The 25,435-nt window shown below is 44.3% G+C and overlaps 1 protein-coding gene across 6 annotated transcripts in view; it reads left to right on the top strand.

Moving 5' to 3' along the window:
- lilli (AF4/FMR2 family member lilliputian) overlaps window positions 1-25,435 on the top strand; it is a 112,488-nt gene that overhangs the window by 21,651 nt on the left and 65,402 nt on the right. The window contains exon 1 of one of the 6 annotated variants that reach the window (XM_086906781.1): window positions 1,202-2,253. The exons of 3 other annotated variants lie outside the window; for them this stretch is intronic. In XM_086906781.1, the coding sequence (XP_086762907.1) occupies window positions 2,240-2,253 (14 nt within the window). In that variant the 5' untranslated portion in view covers window positions 1,202-2,239. Of the gene's footprint in view, window positions 1-1,201; window positions 2,254-18,067; window positions 18,809-19,603; window positions 19,710-25,435 lie in introns of those variants that run through there. 2 more of the 6 variants (XM_086906783.1, XM_086906782.1) reach the window with 2 other exon arrangements.

The following is a 25,435-nucleotide window of genomic DNA, read 5'->3' as shown; positions in this document are numbered from 1 at the left end:
ATAAATAGAATAAGATTTATGATAAAGTTTTATCATAATTTATATATATTTCTTTTAATCAAACATCATTGAGACTTTTTGTTATTAAAAGCACAATTTTTAAAATTTGAGGCAATTTATGTATGTCCACTTCTTGTATTAGATTGCAATCCTCGTGTTTCCTCCTCCTGTTTTTTTACTTTTATATCAAATTCAAATTTTTTTTTTATAGATCAAAAAATATTAAAATTTTTAAACGGAAACATGTATCACATTACATTACGTAGTTAAGGGTAGACCGCATTTTAATGTAGATATTTATAGAAATTAACAAATCTTATCATTAAGTGACGATGATAAAATTTATTCCGTCCTGTACAAATTACATAAACAGCGATTTAGTAAATACCAAGCTAAATTGCAATTTTCGAGAATTAAATATTTAAGGATCTTTATTAAATAATGTTTTTTTTTTGTCGTTCGAGAGCATTTAATAATATCAATCGTTTTAAACGTAGTGCTTAAATGTATGTATCAACTTTCACGAATCTGTTATCATTCGATATGATACATAGTTATATATTTGCATAATTGAGTGACATTTCGAAATGAATGCGATTAATATTTATCATCATATGTGTAATTTATATTCAATTCGTGTCATTGAGTGAGGTTATGCGCGAGTGGGAATTTAAATAGCATTGTTATTTGAAGAAAATATGTCGGAAAAAGAGGAAATTTTGGATCCTAAAATTGATACGTAATAGAAAATATACGTGAAAGTTGTATGGAACGGTGAATAATTATTAAATTGAATGAAGTTCAATATTTTACGAAATCGATACAAATTAATAAATATAATAAAGATTATAAACTTTCTTTTCTATTATCATAGGGGAAATAATTAAATAATTAAACAAATAATTCGATATTACTTTTTTATCGATTAAGTGAAAATTTGTTATCCTATTGTTTTTATATGTGAGACACAACCATTGTGATACGTACATTTGTATAAATCTTTTCTATAAATTCGTGTACAGTGATGAAATTCTATATTTTCTAATATCGTCGATAAGTAGGATATACGGTTTGGTATCGAAGAGTACCGTGAGATGGCGACTATGGAACAGGTGCACTCGACCAATCGGCGTGCGCGCAATCCCCCTTGTCCATCTACCGATTAGCGCTCTGGCGGTGTCACGAACAGCGATCGCAATATGGCTTCCGCCACCGCTAGCCTGTGAGAGTATCTTCGAAGGTGACAACATGGTGGAATACGTAAGGGTGCGCGAAGCGTCGCGCGTGTAAAAATTGCTAGTGTGGCCTTGTTGAGAATTATACGTCGAGTCGATCGAGTGCCGAAGAAATAGCGCATATGCTCGAAAAACAAAACATTACGAGAGAAGTGAGAGAGAAGGAGACACTGTGTTCTGTTCGGTGGAGTAAGATAAACTGTACGCACGGGCCACTAGTTAGAGAAGGATAGAGTGACAGTGTGATACATCGGTTCGTTACGCTGGAGGTTTCTGACACGAATGTGTATCGGTTGAAAAAATTACGGAATTCCGTGTGTTTGGCGTTCTTGAAACGTGGTTCGACTTGGTGATGCGAATGTAATAATCGAAAAAAAAAAAAAAAGGGAGTATCAAATCTTTCGATGGTTGAGCACGGTGCGCGCGACTCATACGTCGAAAGCGTGGCTCTGTCGGTGTGTGTTACGTCCCGTACACGCCGTATCGTCTTGTACTCTTGTGTATACGTGCGATCTTTCGGTGTTGGAAATTGAAAGAAGATAGACAGACGGTACATGAGTGTGGAAGAATGAGAAAAAGAGTACAGAAGCACAGGGTGCACATCGACGAGCACGACGACGTAACAGAGAGAAGAAGGCGCAAAAGAGCTAGCGAGTGAGCCAGGCGACGTTGCCAGAGTTTTCCTTCTCGCGTTCCCTACTGTACAGCACGTCCCTTCGTGCTCCGAGAAAGACCGAAACGGAGAATAATGTGACAAGGAGCGAGAGAAAAGTAGTGCGAGAAGCTAACACAGAAATACAAGTGCGAGCGAGATAGGAGTACCGAGTAGCGTGAGTCGCGCGAAAAGGATCTAGGGAATTTTTGTATTCAATCGTCGGATTTGTCGATTTAACTCGAGTTTCGTTTGTGTCCTCTGGACGTGTGATTCGTGAATACCACGAGACGATTCCAAATGACGTACACACGAAACACGTGACACGTCGAGTTAGGCCGATCGACAAGCCATGAAGAAGCCACGGTAAGTTTCGACAATTTTTCAATCAATTTTTCATCATCTTTTATTTGCCTTGCGCGGTTGTGACGATGTAAAAGATATTCCGTTTCACCGAACAACTAGTATATTTTTGAAACGGAGAATGGAAAACATCAAAAAAAAAAAAAAAAAAAAAAAAACGAAATAGAGATATCCTATTATCCGACCAAGATATTTATATGTTACAAAAGTGACGCGTTTAACACGGCACGACGTAAATAGGGGTTAGCGCCATGCTGTGGTAGGTGTCAGCGAATTTTCCGGTTGTCGGGGGATTTAGATTCGCGACTACGTTACTGTATGCAGGAACAGGTACAGCTCGTGGTGGTGAAGTGACGTGATTATGAGGGGATGACTCAGATTGACGCCTTGTTTATCGATCTCGATACTGTTAAATGCTCGTTAATCGTATTTATATTGATAATACAATATTTGTAAAATGGTGATGATCTTTTTACCCTACATAATTATTTCTCACCCACACACCTTCAGATTTCTCGCTGTGAGTTAAGAGGGCTGTTCGTTGCCGATTAATTCACGGACGATTCCATCTTCCGACGACCGCCTCTATTTTTAGCGGAGCATCTACGAGTCCTACTTAATTATCTCGCGTTTATTGCTGGGAGTCGTGTGGGGGCCAGTAGATACGCGATTCCCTGCGATTCGTGTTCTTTGCTTCGATTTCTCCATTTTATTTCGACGAATCTTTTCAAATGTTTATTGTCATTATCGGTTTTCTCTACACTAATCGTGAATAAAAAATTTTATTGGCAAATCAAGTAGCGAGAGAAAGAAAATGAAAGAGATGCTTCTTCTGCTTTTTTGACGGGATACGTGGTACGATGAAGAATTCGTACGACGAAGTTGAGAAGCAACGAGAACGTTCCAAATAGATGCCGCTTCTTCGTCGTTGACGATCAGACCAAGTTGCGTAGGTTGATAAATTATGAAGGATACCGAGGGAACGGTTGATCGAAGAGAAGGAACGTTTTGGCGTTGGTCTGATTCGAAATACCTCTTGAGTTCTTTATATCTATAGATCTCTGTGTTTATACATACATACATATATATATATATATATGTCTGTGATTTTACAATACGATCATTGAGTATCGACGTTTTCTCTCGTGTTTATCGAAGATAAGCACGACTCACGTAATTATTCTCACCAGATTTATTAACTTTACGATATAACCGAGTGATTGCAATCGCATCCGAACTTTTAGTTAATCCCGTAGATTGTTTTTTATTATTTCTCGAAATAAAATATTTTCTAATCTATAGAACTATTTATTATTTTAATTATAAATTTCTTTTTTTCTCTCATAAAGATTGATAGAAAACTTAATGCTCGAAGAACAAAAGATAAATTTATTACGCAGCTATACATTGAAATTGAATTGCAATTACGAATAACGAAATACGCGACGCAAATAAATCAATGGTTGGAAATCCGCAATTGACCTTGAGAATATTGTCGATTATCGTTATTTCTCGTTTCATTATTAATTTACTTTCGAGGATGTGCACGTAAATAATAGAGTGGTCAGAGAAGTTACTGTTCGAATGTGTTTTATCATGCATTCCAGGAAAACAAATCGGGAAATCATAATCACGACTTTGCCTCATTATTATTATTATTATTATTATTTTTTTTATAAAACTGTACATGCAATCCAGAAATTTTAATAAATAAGAATAATCGTCCGTTTTATAGCCCGTTTCGTACCTGTTGAATCTGTTAGACTACTAACTCGATAAGATTATTGTCTTCGTGCAGATTTCTCATAAACTGTCGGATATCGATCAAACGACTTTAACGAGGCATCATTAAAGATAATTAATCAGAATCTTTAAATCGTTGTCACCGTCTCTTTACATCGATTTATTTCAATCTTACGATTCCGCGTTTCAGCAAACGATTTTGAATTAATCACGCTTTACTTATTAGCGTCGATTAGTACGGGAGGAGATTTCCATCGACGAGTTTTTGTCACGACGACAAACGTTTTCTGACGCGTTCCCGTTTTCCCAGCTGACACTTGTCTCGACACCGGATTCCGGTGCAAGTTACTCCGTTTGGACACGAGTCGGCGCGACGAGAAATTTCAATCGCCACCGTGCGCGTGTTGTTCGTTTGTTTCGGCGTCGCAAATCCATCCAATATCATTCCCCATTCACTTTTATTCATCCGAGATCGGGTAATCCAATCGATAGTTGGATAGCTGGGGAGGGAACAGTTGAAGCGTGACGGTGAGTTGGCGCCAAATGGATCGACCGTTCGAACAAAGAACGGTCGCAGATTTGAACGAGGCGCGTAAATGATTTCGAAATGCGCGCGCCACCGTTTCCCCGCGCAGGCGCGTTTGCTAGCGCGTACCTACAGCAGAGCGCGTTCAGGGACCGATCTAAAACTTGCGCATACCTTTGGAACACTTGAAGTATGCCGGCGAATGCCTAGCGGGCCGACGTAAGGGACATAAAATATGCAGAAAACGAGCACCGTTCTACGCTTGATTTTATTGCTTATTCACCCCGTATAGCCTCTCGATCCTCGTACCCTCGTGCGCGTTTCGAGTCGAGCGTTCTCTCCTTCTCCTCCGCATCGGCGGATGCAATAGAGAAAAGGAGAGAACGTCTATATAATAAAATCTCGCCAACCATTATCGCAAATTTACCCGCTATCGACCAGCAACGGAGATCTAATTCAATCCCCCGGAATCGTATCTCGTATCTCTTCCAGTTTCTGTTTCGCCTCTCTAATTTCACGGCTCGTGCTTCTCGCCCGCGTCGCGTCTCCCTGCGCGATTAAATCTCTCGATCCCCGACACTGATTAGCGTCACGATGATGATGATGATGGTGATCCCATTATTAGGCATAACGATTCTCGATCGTATCGCGTTTTCATGGATCGACACACACACGGGATATCGCCAGCTTTCGGTGAAGAACCGTGATCATTTATTCAACCGAAACAAACAACTTATGTAACAGTAAATATCCCTCCAGTATTCCTTTTCATTCCGCGTTCCGAGGTTTTTCGTGCCCGTGATACCGTTCGTGGCCTCTCTAGGCCTTGGTAAAAATCGGGATTCTCCGTTACCGGCAATCGCAACAGCGCGCCTAGGGAGAACAATTATCGAGGTATATAGTTATTTGTCGTCACGTTCACGGAAACTCCGCGAACACGAAGACGTACGCGGAATCGAAAGAATCGCTCTTTATGCGATTCTGCGGTGTCGCGTACGAGTTTAGAAAAGCAGGCAGCTGGTATGCATCGAGGTGAACGAAAGCGTGGAGAGAAGGAGAGAAAGAATTAGAAGGAGGGAAAAAGTGCGCGCGCGAGAGAGAGAGAGAGAGAGAGTTGGTTCGGAGGGCACGCATTTGCAGCGTTGCCAACCGATCGCGTTTGTATGCGTGCGTGCATACACGCGTGCAAGAGCGGCCGTGTTTCCGCGCGATTTGTAATGCAGTGTAACGTGTTCAGCCGCTTAGCACGGCCGCATTTACCTGCCTTTGTATTTGCAAACACCGTGTCGGACATAAACATCGTTCGTCGATGTGCATAAGGATCGCGATACTCGGACCGAACGCGTAAAATTGTCCCCGGGAAATACGTCGCGTGTTCCAATCGCGCACCTTTACGCTCCTTAATTTTGGTGACTCGATCGAACCACGCGCGGCCACCTCGTATTATCCTCGAATTCCACGGGTGGAGGCGAGCCACCCAGCTTGCTGCGACTTTAAGCGCGCGGCCTGTAAACGGGAACGTGGTGATATTGTTCCGTTCGTAGTTCGAGCGGAAGCACGAGTCGAGTGGAAAATCAACGACGATGAAATCGATTATTTACCCCATGATTCACGACTTAGGCGAGTGACACGTTTCGGATAAAATTGAGGGTAATGATCCGGGCTACGCATCGATGGTAAATCTGATACCGGGAAATGTTTCGAGATGGTTTCGGTTTCGATCGTAAAGAATTTATTCCGATAAACAACGCCTCGTTTCGAGAAAGGGATTGCAGATTTCTTGGAAGAGGCGGATTGTTGTCAGCCTCTCCGGTGACTAATATCCATCTAATTACTCGAACGATGAATGTCGTCGTTAATGTTGACGGAATACAATGGGAGGGGGAGGGGGGAAGAGCTTAGTGCCGCGTTAATAATTGATCATTTTCAAGCGGAGAAAAGCCCTTTGTTTCACGATTCGAGCCAACTTGTCTACGAGGCTCTGATTCATGGAATAAAATCCGTCTTATTCGACGTGGTTACGCCGCCGTGTATTCACTCCTCTGTCCGAGTTACGAGTCTCGCGCGTGACACACGCGCACAATGATCGCGTACCGTACAACTAACTCTTAGCGGATCCTCCTTCCACCTCGATTTCCTCCGTTTCTACCTCCTCGACCCTCCCTCCCTCCTCCTTCGATAACTCGAGTTCGATAAAGGTTGTGTGCAGGTGACAAGGCATATTGATAAAAGCAAATCCTCGCCGATCCACGTCATTCGCAATTTCGGAAGCTCAAAGTTATACTCGATATTCGCCTTTCCGTATTCTCCTTACCTGCTCACCTCGCGGCGGGATATGTACTCGTCGGCCGACCAATGACAATCGGATTACGCATCGACGATCGATCTCGCGCCAACCTTGGTTCGTTGTCCTTTGCTCCACGATTCGCCCATTGTAGTCTTCCGGTCGATCAACCTTTGATTAGTTTTACGCGTCCATTGTCCGAGAAGACGGCGAATAAAAATAAAAGCGCGCCGATAGCGATTCACCTCGCGAGTCAGATTCAAAAGTATCTCGTGTGTGTATATATATATAGAAGAGTTGTATACTACGAGTATATACGGCGGAGAGAGAGAGAGTCGATTCGGGAGGGTATTTTCACGCGTGTGTGTGAGAGAAGAAGACGGAGTGGCGCGGGCCGCGTGAAAAATCGTTTAAAAATCCTTGGGAAACGTGATCGGGTAATCCACGATGTGATTCGCGGGGGAAACGTAGCTGCCGAGCTCGGGTTGGCAAGATACGGGGTGGCCGGTATTATTCATGGATATTTCCCCGGAAACGGAGCAATTCCGTTACCATTCCAGTAAACAAAGACCGCGAAAGGTTTACGATGCTCGCACGCGTGCACGATGAATCTATAATGGAACGGCGGCCAAAGTGGACGATTTTTCAACGTGTAGGGTGTAGGGAGAAAAGTTACGGGGGAAGATGAAAGGTTGTTGCGCCTCTTCCATATCGATCTCGCCCGAGTATCATACGCGATTATATTTTATTTAATCGAACCAACGGCTATAGCCTCTCCTCTCTCTCTTCGTGTTTTTTCTCCGATTGTTCGAGAACATCGCGCGCGCCCCTCCTGCGACCCAGGGATTTTCTTTCACGTGTATCGTAGGTGTGCACGAGGCCCGCGTGGGTAGAAATGGGGTGAAAAACGCCTCTTGAATCTGACCGTGATAAACGGAAACATGGGGTTTCGTTCGCGAATCCTCCTCCTCCTGTTTCGAAAGAGATGTACCGAAAAAACAGGTATCTGGATTACGCGTAGGTGGCACATCGTGGGCAGGTTTCGAGATATTCGAGTAGCGGAGCGGAAGAGTGAACGGGAAGAAGAGCGAACGTAACCTTTAAGTGGAAAAGTCAAACGTAACGATTCGAACGAAGGCGGAATAGATTGCAGCGCGATGTTTCATTTCGAGCGTATTCGAGAGAGCGGCACCGAATCGTCCTCCTGCTCTCTACGGGTTGCGTGAAATCGATATTACTCCATTTCATCGGCGAAACCCCTTGTTCTCCGTCCTCTCTCTCTCTTCCCCCCTTTGCCGCCCTCCATCCCGTAATTATCGCCCCTTGTCATTATCGATCGAGCTACTAATTAATGCGGTTTAAATTTGTCGACACCGATCGCGAGAAATAACAATGCATCGCGAAATCGTGGAATCGCGATATCACCGGTAATTATTTCACGGAACGATGATGATCGAGAGGAGAAAGATCGGCCGAGCGAAGGTGTCGTGGTGTTCCGCGAATCCTAAGATTTCTCAGAGACACGTTATCCCGGTTCGTTTACCTCGTGACCAGAAGTACCGTTGGTCAAAGGTGGGAGGTATAATGGAGAATCGCGGAGGAACGGCTCGGGATGAAAATCTCGCCACCCTGTTTCAGGGTGTAGGTAGGATAGGCAGGAAAGGGGAGGATAGGCGTTGAGGAAACTCGGCGTTGTCCGTCGACGAGGAGAGAGAGAGAGAGAGAGAGAGACGAAGCGTGGCCGGTGCACGCTTGAAATATTTTCATAGCAATCTTCTCCGTCGATTAACCTCCGTCTGTGGCGTTCTAGCCCGGAATCGTTTATTTATTAAACCCTAACCCCCGCTCGGCTTATTTGAACCGTCCTCCGATCGCACGCTTCAAAATTTTCAGTGGGAAGAAAAATTATTAAACGACGGGATCGGGACGAATTTCCGATCGAATAGCTTGGAAACGACATACTCGGATAATTGTTGGAAATCAGCGTTCGCGAGTTGCCTTTGACGAGGGGTGAATCGTAATAAACGTAAAAGAGATTTCCCCCCCGGTTCGACGAAAATTTTCCTCTCCGAGTTTTCCCTCTGACTTTGGAAAAAAGAGAGAGAGAGAGAGAGAGTGAGTCGCGATGTGACAAGTCTCGTTATCCTTTTGTACCACGGGTGTCTCGTGCGATGCGATGCATAATGTTTTAATTGGACCGGCTGTTTAATTCGGACTGCAATTGATACTTATGGGACGGTTCAGTTGCCACCACCGTGTATTCGCCGCGTTCTATCAACGCCGTTTCGTATCCCGTTTGAAGGATACGAAAAGGAGAGGAGGGGTAAAAAGAAGAGAAAAGGTAAAAAAAAAAAAAAAAAAAAAAAAAGGGAGAGAGGGAACGTACTCGTATCGCTTTTCCATTCGCGGACGCTTCTTTTTCGCGTGTCACGCGCGTGTCCGTATGCCAGTACAGATGGACGCGAAAAAGGGAGACGAGGAAATGTTTATCGAATCAAGCTTTCCCTTTGTCTCGATAACAGCGCCGTTCATGCGACGATCAAACGTATTTGCTTCGCCGCAAACGATCGTTTCAGTGTTCCAAAACAAAAGAAAAAAAAAAAGGAAGAAGAAAAAAAAATAATAATAATAATAATTTCCGTGAAACTTGAATTTCCATCGTTAACGATTCAAAAGGATGTAGAATAATTCTAAGGTTTTGTTCGATCGTATATGGTTAATGGATGGCTCGAAAGAATATACGGTCGAAAATATTCGATTCAATTGGATCTTTATTCTTACTTATTCCTGGTTAATCCAGGATTTGCGCCAAGCGTAGGTAACGGGACTCGAATCATTATCCGGGAAACGATTTAGAAATTCCGAATAACCGAATCCATTTTTCTCGTACTAATGACTTTCGACGTTGCGTTAATTCGATACTTTTCGACCAATCCTTTATTCTCTCTCTTTTATTTAATTGTGCACCTACCTGTGAGCATACCTGAAAATTCAACTTTTATTTTATGCTCCACGTTTAAGCAGGTGTTTAAGTATCGATAAAAGAAATCATGGAATAATCATTCGAGTCGCCGTTTTACGACACGACTATTCTATTTACGAACCCAAATGGAAATATCGGTCCCTGCTATTATTAAGGGCTCGAACCGGTGGTTTTGCACCGCTCGTGCAAAATCTCATTCGAGGCCTCTTCCTTTTGCCTCGATTCGTTGATCCGAATCGATTATCGTGATTGTCGGTTAAAAGCGTGCAATCTTAATTTTTAAATTTATACCGTGTTTTCGCACGATTCGCGAGCAAGAACGCTGCTCGATTTCGATCATCCCTTACCCTTCCATCGATTGGTTAAACGTCATCGATTCCCTACGATCTTTCCTTCGTCTCTACGATGACTGCAATCTTTTCTTCGCCGTGCTATGCGGGTATACTTTTCCCACCAAATTGGCCGCGAATCGGCCGTTGCACAGCTGTCGATGTTTCCGTCTTGCTCGCCGGACTAATTCGATCGTTGCCAATTTGCATGGTGCGCGACGTTCGTCGAAGCGACGTTCCAGAGAGACCCGCGCTCGATTTCCCCGTAAGTGAAAATTAACCGCGAGAGCGTCGAATTTTAAACGTTTCGAACTTGTAATTCGCTCTGTCACGCGATCCACCCCGCCTTTCCCCCTCCCCCAGGCATAGTGCCCACGCGCGCGTGTTCCACATAAAGTTGGAGGTCACCACGTTTCGCCCGGTGTATCGCGTTACGTTTTGGAACACGTTGAACGGGAACGGGTGTAATTATCGTTTACCTGTACTTACCGGTTCCTGGGTAATTACGGAACAATTATTTTATGACATCGTAATTAAATTCTTGGCCGGCCGGGTAAAACGGAATCCCTGCTCGCGTGCGCACGTTCGACGATTGGATAGGACGCCTGCAGAGGTCCTCCCGGTTGCCACGAGGTTACTCGCGCCTCTCGTCAACCTCCTCCGTGCGGATAGCGTGTAATATAATTGGAAGATTAACGAGAGAAATTACAGTTGAAAACACCTCTCCTCTCCGGTACCAGGTTGTCTGCCTGGTTTAATACGCGGCCGGGCAGATAATGGAAAACGCGTGGACAACGATCGAAGTTGAATCACGCGTGCGTGATCCTCGAGTGATTTCGCATCGGCGAGGAGGAATTTTAGTTCGAGCACGGTTTGTTGTTCCGCTCGCACTTGCCACGGTATCGCGTTACAAGACGGAGGGGAGTGGAGGGAGAGAACGAGGAGAGGGGGTTAACGTCCGGCCGGTTGGTTGGTTCATTCAAAGCGGGCAGAGAGATCGTATCGCGGCGAAATTTTTCGGAAGAGTATACGCTCTCCCGATGCCTCTCGATGCTCGTTCTCCAACTTTAGCTTCCACGGATGATTCACGAAGATTGACCGGATGGAGCGCATCGGGAGATCCAGGTAGAAAAGCCGTCTTCAACCGCGTCTTTTATAGCCGGCTTAGTTCCTCCAAATTGGCTGCTTCCCCTTTTCAACGCCATAATCCTCTCTCCGTTTTCGTCCTGCATACGCGAGCCTCGTTAATTGAGTTGGCACCGCCGAAAAGAATTTCCCATAACGCAAATAACGAGCGCTCTCTTAATCGAAGCTCATTATCCATCCATGGATCGCGGGAATTATGCTTCCTTTAATTTTCTCATCGAATGTTTGCCCGCTCGTTCTTTCTTCGTTCGACGTGCAATTCATAACTAAGAAGAAGGAGAACGTAAAAAAAAAAAAAAAAAGAATAGGAGAAGTCCTCGTTCCATTTGTTCTCGTTCGGTCGAGGATAGTTGCTCACCGACTCTCACGTTTGGTAACTATTCGACTCGTGGCCATGAACCTACATAGCCTCGCGCGGATAGGAGGTGGTCTAATGGGAATAAGGGTGGCGGGATAGAAATCGAAAGGGAAACGGGAGGCAAGACATAGGCGGAAATGGGTTGTTTCACGGGGCGGTGAGGCGCAACAGTTTGGCCGTAGGAAAGTTATCGCGAGTTTTCCGATTACGGGCGGAATAGGAGAAGATACGGGGCGAGTAAAAACGAGCGGTAAAACGGTTTAGGGCCTCGCCGTATATAGGGATCGCGAAAAAATACAACGGCGCGTTCGCGCCATTCGATCGCCCGCACGGAAACCTGTTTGCTCCTCGGTATTAACGATACTTTCAACGAGACACTCAATCCGCACGGTTAATAGCGGTTGCCTTAATTGCCCTCGACCGAGCAATTAGATAACTCTTTATCTTCGTTTAATAATACCACTTGCGAATCTTTTTTTTTAACGCGAGCGATCGTTCCTTTCTTCTTCTTTTTTTTTTCTCTCTCTTTTTCCCCCCCATTTTCACTTTGACAGCATCTCTGTCATTAAAAGCAATGTAAAAACGTCACGAAACGGCATCCAAGGGCAAAATTTTTCCCCCCAAACATCTGGTATTTCGAACATTTGGATGGAATTAGCATACTCGGAATTACTTTGCTTTTGTATTCATGTTTTCGGATGAAACATATTGTTCAACGTCTAACGGTATTATAGAAAATCCTTAGCGACCTACCTTTTTGTTCGTCAATTTCTGACTCATTCTCGGACTTTGGAACTTATTATTAGTATTATATACCTTTCGACCGAGGTGGCCGTTTTTCGGGATCAGGTCATATTTATTGTTTAAAAACGTCCCTAAACTTGATAAATTAGACTTCCGTAACGCGGGCCATAATATTTATCCCCAAAGTTATTTTATTATCTTCCTTTCTTATCCTCTCGAGGCAGTTTACCCGTGATAGGTATTCGAACGTGGAATGGCTCGTTGCTTCGCCCCGGATTATCTCTGTGTACCGAGTCATCATCATGCCAGTCGTTGCAAAGTATTCTTCGACACTTCGCCTCGACCGACAGATCGCGAGACGATCATCCGCACGCGTTCTTCCACTAATTCGATCCTCGCGTCTGCGAGCTTGCTCGAATCGTCCTCGAACCGGCCGAAAATTGGCCCGTTGCCCGCTTTCCACGATAATCCGCGCGAAAAATCAAAGGAACATCAACCCCGAGATTTCTCGAGAGCGAATCGTTGGTGAAGTAAGTAAGTAGGCAGAGTAGGGCGGAGAAGTGAGTGGTGGTGCGGTGTGGCACGTGTGAGCGCAACGAGTGCACTTAAGCATAAAACGAGGCTCGTTGCAGTGGTAGCTCGTGCCGCGAAAATGATATTCGGTCGATAACGCGTTACGCGCCGTTATAAATACGTCCGAGCGTTTTCCGTGTGTGCTAGGCGTACGTGTATATATATATCGATAACGCGTGAATACAACGTTCGTAAATAGCTTGGAAGAGAAAGCTTGGCTTCACCCCCATCGCTGCCGCTCGAGGAGAGAGGGATGGTAGTTTGGAGGGTACGTCCAGGTATAATTGCCAATCTTTCCACCATGAGAGAGGAATGGTGGGGTGGGGATATTTCGTGTACCTGAGACGGTAATATCTTTACTTTCGTTTCTGCAGAGACAATCAGTTGTACTTGTGACATCGTGCGAGTCACACAAATTCTTACCCGTCTTCCCGTTTTGCTCTCCTTGCTTAATCGGTTGGCTGCGAGTGAACGGGTAGATCGATCGAAGTGGAAGACGAGCCATCGCGCTCGTTGCGTGCGTGTTGCGTAAAAAGAAAAAAAAGTGTGGTAAAAGAAAAAAAAGGAAAGACAAGTTGGACGATCCTGCCTTGGACGAAACGGTGGTCGAAGCGGTGGTTAATTCCTCTTCTGAAAGAAAGTTGAAGGAAACCCGCGGCGTCTCGCCTCCGCTTCTGTGGTGTTCGAGAATGCCGAGAATTCATTAATGAACACTGGACGTTTGAAATAACGCGTGGAAAGATTGTGATGATCATAGCGTGTGATACACCTGTGCAAACACCTTGCTGAACATTGTCTAGATCGAGCGTAGACACACAAATCATCATCGATTCATCATGGCCAATAAAGAATTCGATTGGAGTTCCATTTTAGAGTTTCTCAAGCCGAAGGAGCCAGTAAGGTAAATAATAATAATAGATTTACTATTAACGGAATAAATATTGTTTGTTCGATAATCGGAAATGTTGCCTCGAACGTTCCATTCGTTCCGCCGTTATTAGGGGAAAGCGAAGAAAGTTTTGTGGAACAGACACGATTGACGTCGCAACGATTTCTCGACTCGATCGTTAGAAAAAAAAAAAAAAGAAAGAAAGAAATGAAAAGAATGGTCGGAAAACGGTAGTCTCCTTTCGGTTTCGATCGATCGAGTACATCGTGATTCAGCTGTTGAGATTGATCGGTGGCGAGAGTTTATTCGATAACAGGTTAAACGGTTTCGTTGCGAGAAATTTCACGCTTTTTCCCTCTTTCTCTCGCCGGATATAGAGCAGACACGCGAGATCCGTTCGTTCCGTTCGCAGCGACCTTATATCGGGTCCTGTCCGACTCGAAAGAGTCGGTTTCGAGTAGGTCATTTCGAGAGATTCTGTATCCACGGCGAAAAGGATGGCGGGAGGACAGGAAATGGGTTGGCGATGCGAAAAAAAAGGAGAGAGAGAGGGAGAGAAGAAGGCGGATGATGGCGGTGGTGGTTCCCTTTGCCGTATGCCACCACCTCCGCTCCCTCCCCCGGTTCTCACGGGCTACCTTGGTTCGCGTTAGTTATTACCTGACATTACCCTACGGTTTTCCTTTGAACCGTGAATGCTGTTCCCTGAATTTCATCAAAGCCGTGTCTCCCTCCTTTGAGAGTTGCCAATGCGCTGTATCGTCGAAAGCCACTTCTCGTTTCCCGTACTCCAGCGTCGTACCAGCGTCGATAGCGCGCGTATTTCGCGTTCCGCGAAATCTTTCCTCCGTTTCGTGTCCATGGATTTATTAGTTGTATTATTAATCGAGCCGGAAATGTCGAGTTGGAACCAAAAATGGTTCCCATCTACGATGAAAGAATTCCCGTTCCGTAGAAAAGAGAGGCGACCAAGTTTTGCGAAGCAAGAGATCGAGGAGATATTTGGCGTTATCTGGGCCAATGGAACGCCAACCTCGCTGGATGCTCTTGTTCGATATCGGATCGATCAAATCGGTGTTCGAGTTATCGAACAATACATCAAATGTATGTTGCACGTGTCGGCTATAATGAAATAATTAATTATTGTTATGTTATCGATTTATCTTTCGCGCCAATCGTGCCTCACAATTTTCGATCGATCTTAGATCGGTTAGACGAGGTAACAAATTATAAATCGTTCTAATTATAAATCGCGTTGGCAAATCTGAATATCCTTCTGTATCTCTTTCGAAATGTTTGTTTCTCTTTTGGTAGTCTCCTTTCAAGAGCGCGAAAGGGGTGAACGGATCGTAAATGGCGCATCGAACAGATTGGCGCGCCGAATGGTTCTTCCGCCGCATTGACCACGCTATATCGAATTAATTGGCTGAATTCATGGTCGGTCGGTGCTGCGATGCTCGAAGAAATGTCGAAGCTTCGCGCGGTGGAGAAAGAAAACTCGACTCGGTCCGTTGACGATAAAAATAATCCACTGACTAAGATGATCTAGATGAGTTTCGGCGACTATTATTACCACGAATCTTTCCACCTCCGTTACAAAGCATCGGGAAAATCGTAGCGATATTTGTGCTGTGTTATCCGCGCAACGACGTCCGTCGTTGTTATTCCTTCGATTCCTTAAAAAAATGCATTCCATCTTTTTAATTGCGATTTCACTAATTCCTTTATCGAGCGTCGCATTCTCGGTATCCAATTTATTTCGATGCAACATTCTCTCGATCGTGGCGGCTACGTCTACGTGTATATATACGTATCACACGTGCACTTATTATCTTTTGCTTTTCACGGAGCGTTATTCCGCGAGCTTGATTTCCGCGAAATCGTCGTCAATGACGTTTCGCGTGGTTGCATTTTCTTTCGAGGACCATGATTTCGCTGACGATCCGCGACGATCGCCGTTGCATTTACTCGAATTTCACAGGCTTCCAAGACGCACGGCCTCGTCGCAATCCAAAAGAGACGAACGCGCCAAGTTTTGGGATACCAGTGTCCGCTGACTGGTCAAATTTTTCCTTCTCTACTCCTTCCGTAACCTTCTCTTTCTCGATTCCCGCTTGTTTCGCGTCGTCTTTGAACTTGTAATTTCGTCTTGGCTCGATCCTAATGGAACGAATGTGCGTCGAAAAAAAAGAATGGATCTCTCGAGCGATCAACACTCGAGACGAAGGATAAAAGGAACATAAAAAATATGCATTATATACGCGATATAATCAAGGAGAGGAAAAAACAAGTTTCCCGCATTTTCCTCGTTGATACGCGGTGTATATACGCCGTCTGTTTGAAGAACAACGCAGTCGTTCGTGTCGTAGGTCAGTGTAGCTAACCGATCGGATGGAATACAGCGTGTTCGATTGTTGGCGATGCTTGTCGAAGCTGAATCGCGTAGCCGTTGGGATTTCCCCCGACACGGCAATTTAACGTGATTGACAGACGCCAGCTTTTGACGGCTCTCGTCTGCCCTGGTCGGCCAGAACTTGAGAATCGGTTGCAACGAGTTAATTCGTTCGATCCGCGATAACCCAAATTCCTCGCCCCTGTATTGCTGGGCCGGCTCGCCGAGTACTTTCTTTCGTTAATTACTCGATACGTAGGCGACCGCGTTTATTATGCCATTTCATTACGCGTGGCAAGGGGTGGCGATGCTTTCGGGCTGATTAAATTAAATTTAAAATCCGACCGTTCCGTGCTATTATTTTAAACGATGGTTTCCAGTGGGGCGTACGTTGTTGGGTATACGGGCGTATATAAAAGAGATTTCGAAACGAGTCGATAAAAATTCTCATAAAGGTTGTGTGTCGGGGTTTTCCATACGCGTGGCTTTTGTGCCGTAAAACGTATCGGAAATTAATATGCCAATTTCCTCCGAAAACTGGCTTGGCACGAGTTCACCCCCTTCCCCCACACCCGGGTCCGGTTGTTGTAGCGTCCTTTGTTCGAAAATTAGTCAAATGTGTGGGAACGCCTGTTTCGAATGTCAAAGAGATTTAAACGGGATACGCGTACCTTGACCAGACTCGCGAATTACCATTCGATCGCGGGTAAACTTTAAATTATTATTGTTAGACGCGAATCGATATATATTGTCGAGGGGAAAATTTGAATCTCGAAATTAAGGATTTTGATTTTATTCAAAACTTGAAAGTTACTTGATTCTTCAGAAAGAAAAAAATAATTTTTTTTTATGTACGTTGGATTGCCAACGAGGCACGAGGAACGTGCATCGCGACTCTGTTTTTCCATTTGATGGACTTTATGAAAAAAAAAAAAAAAAGAAAGAAAGAAAAAAAAGAAAGAAAGTAAACCGTTTCACGCGTACGTCGTCAGTTTCCCGCCACCGCTTTGTGCGTATTGTCAACGACGGTTCACAAACGGTAAGAAACTTCTCAGCAACGTTACGAGTGTCACGGTAATCCATTGCTATTATACATATCTCGTGCGGCAATGCGCCTGGCGGTTTGCGCGCGAGGCGGCGTGTCGGTCGACCGAAGAGGAGGAATAGAAGCGTAGGAATAGGCGGCGGTGGCAGAGGAGTAGGAGGTGGAGTAAGTTGCGCGCGCGGCCATTTTGATAATCTCCCACTCCAGTGTCTCACTCTCCGCTCCTTGCTCCTCCACCTCGCGCTCCACCTTTCCTCTCTGTCCCACACTCGCGCGTCAACCTTTCTCTATCTCTGTTCCACTCATTCTCTTTCCGTCTCTCGCGTGCACACGCACACCAAGAATTTTACACACGTAACGGGCACAGGCGCGCATATACACATACGTGGATACACGCGCGTACATAGATCGGAGAGAAGGAGCGAAAAACGGAAAGAAAAAAAGAGAGAAAGAATCGTTGGAGCGAGGAGATGACGACGACGGGCTGGCGAGGGTGTAGAGGAGTAAGACGGGAAGGGAGGTTCGTACACAGAGGATCGGTGCGTATATTTTTTTTCTCGTGCTCGTAGTGCGCGAGCTTTTGCGGCAAAAGAGCGTGTGCAGGAGAGTCGCCCCCGTGGTCGCTAGTGTCGCGATTTCCCTTCTTCCTCTCTCGCTCTTCCTCGTTCTCTCCCGTTCCCGCTCTCTCGGTACAACCGCGCGCATACACGTATACCCCGTTGTACGTGCTCTCGCGCGTACGTGTGTATCTCTGCCTATCTCGCTCCTTTGCCTCTCCCTCTCCTCGTCTCGACCGGAAGGTGCCAGTTTCTCGTCGACGATCGTCTCGTGCACACTCGCGCTACGTCGTCGCCGTCGTTTCGTGTATTGTCGCGTACCTATCGCCGCGACATTGTCGTCGTCATCCTCGTCATCGTCGTCAACGTCGTAAATGTCGTGAACGTCATCGTTACCGTTGCGCAACATTCAACCTCTAATCATGGCATGTAAACAAATTGGATTACAAGTGTCGTGATCCTCGGTCGAATTTCGACGAAAACGAACCGCGTGTGTCTGCTGACCAGTGCAAGTAAATAGAGAATGTTGCCGCGTCAAGGAGACTCGTCGTCGGGATCGGTGCGTTATATTTTCGTGTTTCGAGTTTATTTTATTCCTTCCCGCGATTGACACCGTTCTGTCGGATGGAAAAAGGTGTTGACCTTAGGAAAGTGTTGGTGCGTTTATCTTGTTGGTGGGTTGTTGCATAGTGTGTGTCGTACGAGTGGGAGCGCGCGCTTCTGGATTAGCCGCTCCTCTCGTGCTTCTCTTCGAAACAACGCCGATCGACGCTCTGCTCGCGGAATCGTTTGAGCGTTCGACGAAAGAATGAGAGTGTTTTTCCACGCAAATATCTCGTCGCCATTGGCGAGCCGTCGAGCCGTTTCTTCGCACACGATTCTCGGTATTTCTAGTGATTCTGGTGATCGCAGTTCTAGTGACAAGTCAATTTTGTCAGGATTATTTTTGGATACCACGATTGGTCGACTCGTTCTTTCTTGAACGCACGGTGAGTAAGTATTAAAAACTTGTGCGATCGTATTTCGTTTCGTTTCTCGTTGTAAACGATAAATTAAATATAATTCTGTGACGTTGTGTCGCGATAGATCGCGCGTGGGATGGACATTTTCCACGCTGAGGCGGAAAAAAAAAAGGAAAGAGACGAATGATTACCTTGTCACGATATCCATGGTGGAACATTGTACGCTACCTTTCGATCGCGTGTTATTCCAAGTTTTTTCTCCTCACCGTACATCCTAGTTTTCCGATAGCACTTTTGGAGAAAGTATGACACGACTTTCGTGACCGGTCGGCATATTTCGTGACTGGAACGCGCGCGGGGCACGTGGGGAAAATTTAGACGGACGTATCGGTTCCATAGTGGGGAAACTGTTGTCAATAAGAGCGAAACGTTTGTCAGGATTAATAGGGAATTTGGTTGAGAAGGTTCGAGGCTGTGTAGTCGCGCAGTGTTTACTTTCGACCGACGACACCGGACGAAACTAGATTTCGTTCGATATAAATATCAAGGCACGAGCGTCGTAAACGTACCGTGCACGGTCATCCAGTAGTCGATCCGCCGTGGTAGAAATTCTCGTTAAATTATCGATAGACGCTCGCGCGTAAAAACGTCCGTTGGCGGCCATGTTCAAGAACACTCGGTCGCGGAGATATTGCGATTTCGTCATACCACGTGTCGCCATTTTTTTTCTTCGCATTCAAACGGAACGTTACCTTCTTAGCTGGACTTTACCTTCATCAGTATCGCATCCACCTCGGATCGTTTCGTTGTTTACGTGACTTACGATTTTTCTAGTATCGAGTATACATTGCCTATCTATCTATACAAGTGCTACACAGGATAACAACGATAACGCGTCATTTCAATTCTAGAATATGCCCGTGCCAAGGTATGATTCATGTTCTTACCTATAAGACCTACTTACCAAGATACCGGAATAACACCGGAGAAATATTTCACCGTACGAAAGCTTCGTTTCATTGAATTTACCTTCGATTCGAACATTATTCACGATTGATCGTTTATAGCCTCGAGGACGCGGCAAGTTTTGCGTTCGACGTCCTTCGAATGGTCGAGGTGGTTTAACGTCGAATAAGTCGCGTTTACCCACCGCGATTTATTCGACATTTGACTCGTTCGAAAAAAATTTGAACTTTTTGAGATCGTATAAAATGTAAGAAATAATAGAAAATTTGCAACGATATATCAACGTTATCGCTAATTGTTTAATTAATTTAATTGTCTCGAAACGATTATATATATATATATATGTGTGTGTGTGTATGTATGTGAAGAATTCCCATATCGTGATTTTATCTTCATCGATTTATCCTCCGATAAATCTTTCTCTTTTCTCTGTAACGCGTTGACGTCACTAGCCGCCTGCCTAGTTAATCCAGAAAATGATACAAGCGATGAATGATGGAATTGAGTAGCAAAATTTTACAGGGTTGATCGTCGAGAAATTTTGTCACGATTTGTCATATTTTTTTCGACGAGAGGGCACTTGCTTCGTTCCACTCTCGTGCTTCTCTTCCCTCGCTCTTTCGACTCGGCGCGCGCTAACTTGGGATTACGTAAGTGACAGAGAGCGCTGCTACCAAAGAGCCTTGGTTTCCTTTTAAAAATGGCCGTCCACTGGCCTGAGAAACATCATCTCGTGTCGAAAACATCGGTCGTTCTGCGCCGCAGAGTGGAGCACACGCGTGTTCCGTTTACGTTGGATCGAGCGTGGAGCCATGATCTCGCGCTCGAATTCCCTCGAATTATCATTGGTCCGTTTCGACGTTAATAAATTTATATGATGATGACGACAATTAACTAATCATTAATCGTATTTTACCTTACAAATATTGAATATAACGCAACAAATATTTTCCCATTCTTTGTCTATAATATCGCGTATACAAACGAGATATTATCGATAAATATGTATATTGAAATCAATAATTTTCCGCAATGAATTGACGTAGTTGTAAGGCGAACGAATAGATAACGCTTCGCGCTACGAAATCATATACGTGGAAAGGGAAATTGTGCGATACGTTGGTAGAGTGCTGTTATCAAAATACCAATGTTCTAGAATACGAGCGGAACTGGGTTTTCGAAATTGTTGCTATTGTTGTATGATTCTTTGGCCTTTAAGCAATCGTGAGAAATATATTTATAAAAGATACAAGAATATTGTGGTATAATTTGCGGCGAGATTAGAGAACTGATAACTCTAGAGACTTGATAAAAGACTTAATCGACGATAACAAAATATGAACGATTTGTAATGTCAATTTCTTCTTAATGTAGAAAACGAAAAAAACGATGACCATGACATCGACGTCGAATTATTTGGAACATATTATATATTTCGTTTATTTTGTTTTATTTCCTGCAAAATTCCTATCATTCGTTGATAATTATTTTAATTATACCAATAGGGTATCGAAAAAATAAATTACAAACATTTGCATTAATATAAATACCTGTACACGTTAACTGACAACCCCGTCCACGCTTTAGAACCGCAATTTACACGTCAAATATTATATCGCTCGTCGAAGGTCGATCGACGACTGATCGTTAATCTTCCGTCGTTAACTACCTAATCGTCCATCGTTTCGTCAATCGGCCAATATATTTATATGTCGCAATTGGAATAAACAAGCGAAAAAAATATGCTTTCGCGCGTTCACTTTCGTGATGGAAATTTGTAAAAAAAAAAAAAAAAAATCCATTTCAATACAATGGAAATATAATGGGTGAAGAATTATTTGTATTTCTTTATAAATCGATTTTAAACGATCGATTAAATGGCGTTTAAATATTTTTTAAATATTTCAAGGCGACAATTATTATCCAATTGTCGTCCGAGAATAATAATAAATATTCAACAGCAAAGATTTTTAGCCAAAAGGCTCGAAGTGGATAGCTCGTTTCTCTCTCTCTCTCTCTCTCTCTCTCTCTCTCTCTCTCTCTCCTTTCAATAGCCGATGCTATCGAGCGAGCATTATGTAATGGTTATCGACAATGGTTAAGCCGTAGCTTCTCCGTTCGGCGACTTCAGTTTTCGACTCGTGGATGACATAGTGAAGCGTCTGGACTTGACATTACCGTCAGGCTCGTTCAATGCCAGGAACGGAAGAAAATTCGAGACGAAGAGAGATCCCGACCGTTCTTGAACTTTGACCGAGTTATATGCTAGTAATCGGTCGGTTGTCCGAATTAATTTCAAAACTTTTGCTTTTTTTCTCTTCAATGTTTTGGCAGCATTTTCGAATGCCAGAGTTCCCTCGCTAACGGGTGGGAGAGGGGATAAAACTGTGGATTTTTTTTTTATCGAAAGCATCATAAGCAAGTCGATTATACGTCTCTTTCGAGTGTTTATCGAACGCGTATTTTTTTTAAGCTTAAATATATGCGTCGACAAAGAAATATCGACGTTTTTTGAATGAAAAATTTAAATGCGCAGATTTAAATGCGTTATTGAATCTCGTTATTAGCATGTAACTTCCATTCTATAATTCGAAGCAGAAGCTCGTTTAGCCGATAGATCCTCTAGATTCCAGATCTAATATAATTCGCGCGTGTACGTAAATGCATAGGTGAATCATCACGTTTCACGTTTCTAGATGATGGTCGAGTAAGATGAACGTGTTTGTGATCGATTTATCGTATTTATCGAGCAATTAATAATTCAAGTCGCGTCACTAGGGAACTGGTGTTTCCGAATGTTTGTTTATGTAAACGGTTGCTCGTCGAAACAACACGGTCGAAACTCGACCAAACTCGTTTCCGCGAAAGCTACTTTCAGTAGGGGAAACTGTGACCGGTAATGTATTCTGTATAATATCTGGTGTAAATGAAACTCGATTGAAATAGCGTGTAACGAGGAAGGTTTTCGAGCACGGTTCAAGAGGCTCGGTTCAATTCGTTCAAGGAGATTAGCGCTTGAGCGTAGAACGAAACGCGGCTTTCGAAGGTTGTCGTACCGTGAAACGATGTCAGTGTGTCAGTGTCAATGGAACCGAGTCATTGGGTTTGTCGATTGCGATTCAACGGGAAGAGAGATGATTTCGCGGCGATGAGAAACTTGGCCTTTCTCAGAAAATCCCCCTCGGACGGGCGGGGGATTTTCAAAGCTCGATTTACCTTCTCGAAAAATGGATACGGATAAATTTTACAAAAAAAAAAAAAAAAAAAAAAAACAACGAAAAATGAAAAATCTCTCGATCGATTCCCCCTTCTCCCCCAAGTCGATTTCTATCCCTATAACCTTTCGATTATAACCTAATAAAATTGGTGATTGACGAACTCGGACTCGGATGATGGCGGTAAAGAGAAAATGAAGATAGGAAGATGAGATCGATTGCGAGATGAGCGGGGAGAAAGATAGGGAGGGAGGGGAGAGGGGGAAGAAAAGCTAAAAAAGAAAGGAGGAAAGAGAAAGAGAGAGAGAGAGCAAGAGGGAAAAAGGCGTCGAATCGCCGAGAATTCGCGACCGCGCAATCCGGCATTTAGCCTTCGCCGGCTCAAAATAAACGCGACAACTCACAGATTCCCTGTGCCTCTTGCCACTCCTCTGCGCATCATGATTTCGACTCGTCTCTCTTTTACACGCGTCCATCGCTCTTTATCTCTTGTCGATCTCTTCTCCGTGCTCCCCCGTTTCCCTCCCCCTCCCCCGCAACGAGTTTGCGCTCCTCTTCGTCGTTCCCCCAGCGCGGATACTTTCGCTGTCTCGGTCGTTTATCGGCCGAGAGCAGCTAACTAAGCTCGAATCCAATTCGCCACACGTACGGCCACGTGCGTGCAACGGTAGCAGCTCCCGTTCCGCCCGTGTGTGCGTGCGTGCGTGTGTGTGTGTTTGTGTGAGCGCGCGCGCGCCATCGCCGGACGCGCGTGTGCGTTACACTGTTTCGCGTGCTAGTTCGCTGCGCGACTATACTTCGTCCGATTTCTAAACAGCGCGACGCGTGCACTTACACACGTACGTACGTGGGTAAGCGTTGCGTCGTGGAAATCGCCCGTTTTCACCGCAACATTCCACGACGAATGTTTACGATATATAAAATATTTTTGACCGTGTATTTTGATTGAGAAAATAAGGAGAGAGAAAAAGAAGGAAAAGCAAGGAAACAGAGTTGAATCCAGAATTGCGACTCGACGCAGATATTAGAGATATTTTTGCGAGGAATTTTCGACTTTTAAGAAACCCGTAATATATTTTTACACCGCGTTAAAGCGGACGCGGTTCCCGGAATACCGTTCCCGAGTATTCGATGAAAAATGCCATTGTCGGAGATCCGGTGATCGATAATACCGGTTCATTGAGTAAATTTAGATGAATCGATAGTTCGATTCATAAGGCGGCGATATCTGAAACAGCGTGGAACGGTTGTACGCGTATCGACGAATTAAAATATCGACTATGACGTTCGTTTTCAAGAATAGAGTATAGCTTATGTACTATGTACCTATGTACGGTGGTGGAAATTAGCGCGTCACCGATCGCTCGTTGCTGACGTAGATCGATCCTGACCCGGCCGTGGTTTCTCCTCTCCGTGTTCGTCGCTTGCGAAACGCGGGAAATCGGATGACGTTTCGTTGTCGCGCAGACTCGCCAACTGTTTATTCCAGGCTGGAATTTTTGATTAACGGGAGAGAAGCTTTCTCGTCGCGAAACGAATCGGGAAAACGGTTTTCCATTTACGGTTCATATTCGTCATCGTTATTACGGGTCCAGGATTTTTTAATTAAAAAAAACACGTTGCTTGGCCGTTCCATCGATACCCTATTGATCTCCACAGTCGTCGCACCATGCTTCTCGCGATAATAAAATACTCTCAAACGATTTTTAACATTTTCGATTTGTACAAGTCTACCATTAACGGGAAATTTCGAAGAGAGCGTTCGAGGATATATCGATCTTCGTTCCAAAACGAGTCACCGGTACATTTCTAATGTACATTTTTCAAAAATATTTCGTCCGACGACGAATGAGTGGTATTTTTGATCAGTGGTTTGTTAACTCGAAGGGTAATTTTGTACGTTAACACGTTGAGGAGAGAAAGAAGAAGGACGATTTATCGATTTCCCTTTCCGTCGATTAACCGACCTCCCTCTTATCTGTTTGTTCATCGCGAATCGCAGATGGCGAGGGGTCTCTCGAGAGACCCGTCCTTTCTTCCTTATCATTTCCAATGGACCGCGGTTAACGCGAGTTAATTATTTCCGTGGCCGATACTCTCCTCCTATCCTACAGGGATCGTTCGAACGATTCGCTCGAAAAACTCGTTGGCAGATATTCGATGACGCGGTTGGAAATACAACTTGCTCCACTTTTAGAAGATCGTGTCGAATCGAAAGTAGCCATTAGTGTCGCTGCTTCGAGTATTTCAGTTACAAAAATAGAAGAGAAAAGGAACTCGATCGTTCAGCTCGTCTCGAACGGAATACCATTGTTTTCTTTTCCTCTTTTTTCCCTTCTTTTTCCTTCTCTTTCTTTTTTTGTATTTAATTCGTAAAATCACGGATGACCACTTGGAATCGACGATCGAATCGGCGCGTTGGAAAATGATTCGTTTATCGCGCGAGTGGAAAATTTGGAGTCGAGCGAATAGG

Source organism: Apis florea, unplaced genomic scaffold (genome assembly GCF_048593485.1).
Source record: "Apis florea isolate Af1SG1 unplaced genomic scaffold, ASM4859348v1 contig_2495_pilon, whole genome shotgun sequence".
Lineage (NCBI taxonomy): Eukaryota > Metazoa > Arthropoda > Insecta > Hymenoptera > Apidae > Apis > Apis florea.
Note: the sequence above shows the minus strand (reverse complement) of the source record. Positions and strands in the feature narration are given on the sequence as shown.